Genomic DNA, 8,026 nt, shown 5'->3' on the forward strand with positions numbered 1-8,026 from the left:
CCCTACACTTTAACTTTGTCCTCCAAAATGTATCAACATGATTACTTCTTTCAGATATATACCATTTTACTCTGCAAAAATGCTGTATAACAGATAACTCTCATTAGTTAATTAATTTGTATGAAATAAATTATAAAATAATTGTGTTTGATCTCAATCGCTGTCTCTTTGCACAAAATAAATATATATGTATAACAAACAAAATAAGTACATAAATAAGAACAAAATTCTGGGGACTTCTTAAAACACAACTTATCGGACTTTGCACTTTTTTCTTTTTTTTGGAGGCCATCCTAGTAAAACATGTTTTAAAACTTAAAGTTTTCTACAATCAAAAATGATAGTCGCATATGTTATTTTAACAAAAATTCATAGATATGTGATAGCGTTTTTTATGCAAAGAATTCTTATATAGGTTCAAATATCGATATAAGTAGATATCGATACAAAACTTAATATAAATACCAAATCTTAGCGATTTAGCATAGGCTGACTCTTAAAATGTTTCGGCAGAATATCGCTTCGTTAACAATATTTGTTCCACAACTTTTTCAATCCATATAGATATTCTGGCGAAATCCACAATCAAGTCTAAATTTTTGAACCTTGGTTTTAATATAACCGCGTCCATTTCTAGAATATTCTTTTATTGAAAAAGTTGTGGAACAAATGTTGTTAACGAAGCGATATTCTGCCGAAATCCGCAATAAAATCTGCGTTTTGCAAACTTTAGTCCTACATTTTCCACGCCCTTTTTAAGGGGTTTGTCGCGTTAAAGAAAAATCTTGCCATACAAATATTATACCTGGATACACTGAGAGAAAAATCAACCAAAAATTGGTTAATATTACCAAATTCAAACTACTACTACTACTAACAATGCCTTGCTTGATATTTTCAACAATGATTTGGTGATATTAACAACACTTTTGTTTAAATTAACCACACTTTGGTTGTCGATTTTTTCTTTTCAATAGGTTTATGTTCTGCACTTCACAGGCGCATTTTCATAATTCGGAGATACAAAACAAAAATTGTTATCATTTCAACAAGTACCCTTTGGCAGGATTAACTTCTAAACGCAAGCATCGCTACACACTCAGTTATAGCCGATTTATGAAAATGCCTTCAAATGTTCAACTTGAATCAATTAACTTCGTCGTTTGGTTTGGTTCTGCACTTCACAGAGGCTTTTCGTAATTAATAAAAACCAAAAACAGAAAAAAATCAAAATTATGTATAGCGCTGATGGCATTCGTACTGCTGGAAGCCAACAAATAACTACAAGCAACTCTACACGTTCAGCCACTGCCATACTGCGAATTTGTTCTCAAATGTTCAACTTGAATAACATTTCTTAGAATCGGCTTATTAACCATGAAAAAATTAAACCATAACGTGGTTGAAGAAACCATTGTGCTTTTGGCTCAGTGTAGGTATTCTATCGGAATCGGCAATAAAATTTAAATTCTTGCAAAAACTCGATGTTTAACACCTTACTAAATGTATCTCAACATAAGTTTTGGAAAACAAATTACAAAAAAATTGTTGATTCTCACAAAAACAATATTGACAATCTTATATATAAGAATACTAAATAAGCCCGTTTCTTTAGCTTTAAAACGACGTTAAGATGAAGTCTTAATGATTTATTAGTCAGAATCACGAAAAAAATGCAAACTTTGACAGATCATATCTCCAAAGAAAAAAGCGAAAAAAAATCCTCGAACACGTGTTAGCTTATTTCATGTATAGAACCCATAAAAAAATTGTTAAGCCAATCGAACTTATGACACCAAATTTGGTGTCCGATATGAAAAAGAATGTGTCATATACACATTTGATGTTGCCTTTTTTAAGATGTTTGCCTTGTTTGCCTCTTCTATCTTAAAGGCCAGTATGTAGCTCTCAAGAAAAGCAAAAACTCCTTACAAAATGACGTACAAGAAATGGCTAAGAAATTTGCTTGTGTCAAATTTTCTTAAGGCAGTATGCAGTTCTTAAAACATTTGCTAGGACGGTTTTCTTAAGTTTTTTTTTTGTGAAAAACGAGCACAAGGCAACTGATTTTAGCAACAGAAATATATTCCCGTTCTATTATTTCTTGAGGAAATAGTAAGGCAACAGGATGTCAAGCAACAGATGTCCAAGTTCCTTAGGCACACATACGAAATAATGGAAATTTTTTCTTGTCCGTTTTCGTGAGAGCTGCATACTGGCCTTTAGTTGTAAAGGGTAAGGAAAAAGCCCTTATTACTGATAATATGAAAGTTTAAAACGTTTCATAGTTTTTCTTTTTACTTGTTAAATAAACATTTCTAAAATAAATGTATTTTTTGATTTTTTTCGGCTCTTGTCTTTTTTAGTGCCTTATTTCGCCTTTTTTGCCATTTCTATTGCCTTTTCCCGCCTATTTCGCTATTTTATTTTGCCTTTTCTAGCCTATTTCAGTATTTAATTTTGCCTATTTTATAGGTTTTTAGGTCCTGAAAATCCGTTTCCTGATGATCACCCTTTCGGAATTTTCCATTTTTAAAACACCAATATAAACCAAAAACAAACGGAGTATCACCTTTATTTCTGATATGCTGATTACTCTAGCGATGCGTTGCGATAAATTTTCGGATGCCTTTGGAAAAGTATACATTTTCAACCATTTCGGCGCTGTGGAAAATTATACTTTGTACGGATGCAAAGCAATTGACGTTTTGGAAGTTAGCCATAGTTATTAGTGAAATATCGCATTTGTTGCATTGTCCGTTATTATTACCATTATATGGGAGGTAAGCGAAGATAGTGTCGGTTCGAAAATTTTTTAAATTTTTGCGTACCTTTACAATGATTTCAAACATTTTCAACGTCTACTTTACTGAAATAAGAGGCAATGTTTATAAAAAATTTTGGAACAATCGACTAAGCACGCATACGCCTACTAGAAAGAGATGTTTTTTTTTCAAGGAATGAAACCGAAACAGAAACCGTAACTATTTAAAACCGTTTCGTCTTTCAAAACCGAAACCGAAACCGTAACCGTTATCTTGACCTGAAAAGGAACGAAACCGAAACCGTTTCAAGCACAGGTTTCAATTGGTTTCCAGAAATTTATAAAAACCAGCTGCAGGATTTAGCAACCTAAATTTTTTTCCTTCAGTAGCATAACTGTGCCGTTGCACAAAAAATTACTTGCATGACTAGTATGTGGATAGCCTTACTTTGAATTCTTATGTATCGTGACTTATGGCAACACTGATAAATGTGCTGCAATTCAAGTCGAAATTAGTTGCGTTCCTTATCTCCCAAAAATAGTCAGAAAAAGTCCGAAGTAGTCAGATTTAGTCCAAAAAGCGTTCCTTAACTCGAAAATGACAGCAAAAATGAGAGAGCAATACTCAGTGAGACTGACTCTCTCAGTCCGAAGTAGTCAGATTTAGTCAGAAGAATTTTTTCTGGCAAAATCCTGAAAAGTGTCAAACTCAACAGAATTTAAATTAACGGAAATTAAAGAATACACAAAAAGTGAGAATAACCTAAAAAGTAAAAAAAGTGAATTGAAATTGGAAGGAAGCAAAAAATAATTGATATAGTAAGTGTTTATTGTGCTTGTGCTTGTGTGAATGTGTTTTGTACATACTTTTCTTTCTTATTTGACGTTAGTGTTGTTGTTGCCATTCTTTGGACTAAAAATTTGGTTTTTTGCGTTCCTTTACTTTTTTCTGTTACTCTCTTTTAGTGAGCGCATTTTGCTTACGCTCTGGCATTTTGACACTTTTCAGATTTTAGTCCAAAAAGATAAGGAATGAACCTTTTATTTAGGATTTACACTGTACAATACTGACATGACAATAGCAATACATGCACACTTTTTCACTAAATCTCTTTTTTTCTTCATTTGGTTCCTGATTTATGATAAATTATTTAATTTATAACGCCCTATTCTGCATTTCGACTCGAATCGAAATTTTGTTTCGATCAATCTTTGAAATTTATGATTATACCTATTCTACATTTCGATCGTAGTTCCGTTTTTCTAAGTTGCAAATTTGTTGACGGAGAACGATTCGATTGTTATTTTCGTAGGTTTAAATAATAAAATTTTATTTAAAAAAAATAAGTAAAATATACTGTGCATGATTGTAAAAAAGTCGTCATAAATGAATTTTCTCGATTTCTGTGTTTTCGCGAGCGGCAATACGGGCAATACGAAAAATTGCCTCAAATAATGGTAGCCAAAAGGGATATTGCGCGGGGTTTTCAAAGAGGAAGTCCAGCCGTTTTTGTTTTCATTATCTATAAATAAGACTGTGAAATGCACTGAATACAATTTATTCTTTTTATGTAAAATAAACATACATAAAATGTGGAGTTACATCAAAAAGATGTTTTTAGTATTGTACTATATTTTACTAACTTTTTACAAAGAGGTGCGTATGTTGTCCGCCTCCTCCTTTGCTCTTCCCCTCCTCCTGACGGCTTTCAAAACCGAATTCATTTGCGTTCAAATCTTCCACACTGTAATTGTCATCTGTCCGAGGGCTTGCAGATTTAATGTTTCCACTTCGATGGCGATTAAAGACACTTACGAACACTTACAATATGACAAAGGGTAGCGGAAGCATTTATTTCTATAAACGAACAATTAATAAGCAACAATAAAAACAGTTGTTTTGCCCTCTTACTTCAGCAAATGAAAAATATGGAATGAACAAGCGCAAATTTAAATGATAGTTGCGTTCCCTAACTCGCAAGAAGTTGCAAGAATTTACAGGAATTTGCCAGAAAGCGTTCCCGTACTCGGCTCTCTGGCTTCTATTGCCTTTTGACAGTTTTACAGGTTTTAGCCCAGAAAAGTTGGGGAACGCAACTGATAATTAGAAGTAAAGGAATGAGTGAGGAATGCAAGAGCTAAGAACTGGGTGACCCATATTTACGAATTACAAACTAAAGTGCTAAACACATTGAAAACGTCGAGTTATAAGATTGAATGGGGGAATTCACAATTGTGCTACTCAATTTATCACATCCCCCACCCCGTGGAACGCTTCGTTCTATCATTATTCGTCCGCCACGTCCAGGTTGGTCAATTTGAATGCAGGACGCCGTAACATACCACCGCTAGTGCGAACGTCAGCACGAAGAACCTCCCCATCAGTCCCCCTGTATACTTGCATCACTCTGCCACGGCACCAACCCTTTCATGATGTGCTCGCCTCACAAATGAGTACTAAATCGCCGACCTGTAATCCCCTTGCTCTGCGGCACCACTTAACCCATCGCGTCAACGTTGGCAGATATTCTGCTATCCAGCGTTTCCAGACACGATCTCGGTATTGACGTGATAACCTCCACTGTTTACGCACAGTGCACGACTTCTTGATTGGATCCTCAACGCTCGGAGTGTTAGCCGTGTTCTCCGAGACTAAGAAAAGATGATTTGGCGTCAGTGGTTCTTCCTGTTCGCTGCTTACTGGAACGTGGGTCAGTTGCTTGGAATTGACAACGTTCTCGATCTCGATTAGCACGTTTATCAGTGTATGCTCTCTCGGAGATTCTTCTTTCAGAGTGTGCCACAGGGCTCGTTTGACACACTGGACCATTCGTTCCCACGCTCCACCTTCTGACAGATTACTCGGCCAGTTGAATATCCACTGAACTCCCTTCCACGACAGCTCATCGTGGATCTTCTCGCAATCAAAGACTTCCGTGAACTTCTTAGCCGCCTTTTCTGCTCCAATAAAGTGTGTTCCGTTGTCAGAACGCAAACGTGCGGGTACTCCTCGTTATTTGATAAAGTTGCGTATACATAGAATACAAGCGTCAGTCGAGAGATCCTGTGCCAATTCCAAATGGATGGCCCGCACCGTGAGGCAGGTAAATAGGCAAACCCATCGCTTCTCCGTTCGTCGACCTATCGCAACGTTGTTCGGCCCGAAATAATCGAGGCCAGTAAACGTAAGCGGTCGGACATATGGCGTTAGACGATCCTGCGGTAGTGATCCCATTAACGGAGCAACAGGTCTTGCTTCCGATACTTTGCATACGACACAATTAGTGACGACGGAACGCAGAACTTGATGAAGTCGTGGGATCCAAAATGTGCGGCGAATTTCTGCGATGGTTGCCTCTGTGTTTTGATGAAACATCTTACTGTGTTTGTAAGCGACTATCAACTTCGTAACTTCATGGCCTGGTGGCAGGATAATTGGACGTTTGACGTAACGCGGAAGCCAAGTGGCAGCATCAATTTTCCCGTAGACTCTTAGCACACCATCTTCATCGATGTAATTCACTGTTATGCGCAACTGGTTAGTTCAAGGCAATGCTATTTAACTCGACGGCATACGTTTCCCTTTGAACCAGACGACTTAACGTTATTTGCGCCTTTTCAATCTCTTCTGCTGTTAGTCCATAAGTTTGCTGGCTTGTCTTCTGCTTTCTGCATCTCGTAATAAATCTAAGGATATAAGCGTTAGTACGTCTAAGCTTGGTAAACGATGAAAAACGATTAAAATCGATTAGAGTGTTACGCGCAACCATTAACGCAAATTTCGGTTTGATCTCCTCGTCATCGTTACCTACAGTCTTTACTTTTCTGGCGGATTCAAAAACAGGCCAATGCTCTCGTATGCCTTTAAGAAATGTTGGCCCACTGAACCAACGCGATGATGACGAGAAGTCTATCGGACCCTTGGTTCGCGTAGCTTCGTCAGCAGCATTGTCGGCCGTGGGCACCCATCTCCAATTGCTCGGCTTAGATCCGTCAAGAATCTCCGCAACCCTGTGCGCGACAAAGGGCTTGTATATGCGGTGCTCGCTATTTATCCAATGTAGGAAGGTGCTTGAATCGCTCCATAGAAAGAGCTCATTTATTTCTAACGAATGTTCCTGAAACATAATTTTCTTTAACCTTGCACCCAGAACAGCTGCTCGAAGTTCAAGACGCGGAATCGTTAGAGGCTTCAATGGAGCAGTTTTAGTCTTAGCGCTTACAAACGACATACCTATCTTGCCACAATCTGTTATGTACCTCCAATAGCCTACAGCTGCGAATGCGTGCTCACTTGCATCAACAAATATGTGCAGTTGCAATTGCTTTATAGTCTTATTGTCGAAATAATGGCGCGGAATGTGGCATTGTGTCACGTCGGGAATTTGCTTTCGGAACCTCTCCCATGCTGAGTTGTCTTGAACTGGAATATCATCATCCCATCTGACCCGATAACTCCAAACTTCTCTTAGTATCAACTTCGCCACGATCGTGGAGTGACACAAAACCCCTATGGGATCAAATATCGACATAACAATACTAAGAAGTTCTCGTTTTATTGGGCTTCTCGATCCATCCAAGACAGTCTTGTCAGTATAGTTGAATTTAACCTCGAAGTTGAAATCGTCACTGCTGGGTCGCCAATACATCCCCAAAACTTTTTCAGGTGAAAAGCTTTATTTTCGTTGCATGTTCACTGCAACTTCATCGCATCCCAGTGATTTTGAGACATCAGGCGAATTCGAGGCGAAGTGACGTAGAGTAAACCCAGAATGTTTATGGATGTCGCATACCTGCTTAGTGACTTTAATGGCTTCAGCTACGGACTCAAAACTGTCGACAAAATCATCCACGTAACGATATTCCAGTATGGCCTTCACTGCTCGCAAATTATCTGCTTTACGATGTTGCAAGGAGTTCATCGTCTTCACATAATGAGCTGCACATGGTGAACAAGTTGCTCCAAAGGTCATCGAAACCATCTCAAAACGTCTGCCGGCTTTGTATCGTCTCCTCCACGCTACGACTTAATGGAACATTTCCATTACATCGCCACATACTGCCACTGGCCTTTGCGAAAATGGTACAGTATTGCGGGGACCGGTCGGTAATCCTGTGGTCCTTTCAGCCGGTTTGAGTTGAGTGACGTTCCATTCGAACAAGCTGCCGCGTCAAAAACGAGACGTAGTTTCGTCGGCTTATTAGGATTGAGGACTGCAAAATGTGGCAGGTACCAGTTCCTCGGATGGTACGTAGTGGCTT

The 8,026-nt window shown here is 38.2% G+C and overlaps 1 protein-coding gene across 1 annotated transcript; it reads right to left on the minus strand.

Annotated features, from left to right (window-relative positions):
• Positions 1-6,303: 6,303 nt before the first annotated feature.
• Positions 6,304-7,296, minus strand: LOC118736129. Its single transcript, XM_036466227.1, has one exon. The coding sequence runs from the start codon at positions 7,294-7,296 to the stop codon at positions 6,304-6,306; it is 993 nt and encodes a 330-aa protein (XP_036322120.1).
• Between the last annotated feature and the right edge of the window lie 730 nt (positions 7,297-8,026).

Source organism: Rhagoletis pomonella, unplaced genomic scaffold (assembly GCF_013731165.1).
Source record: "Rhagoletis pomonella isolate Grant_MI unplaced genomic scaffold, Rhpom_1.0 Rhpom_scaffold_00003, whole genome shotgun sequence".
Lineage (NCBI taxonomy): Eukaryota > Metazoa > Arthropoda > Insecta > Diptera > Tephritidae > Rhagoletis > Rhagoletis pomonella.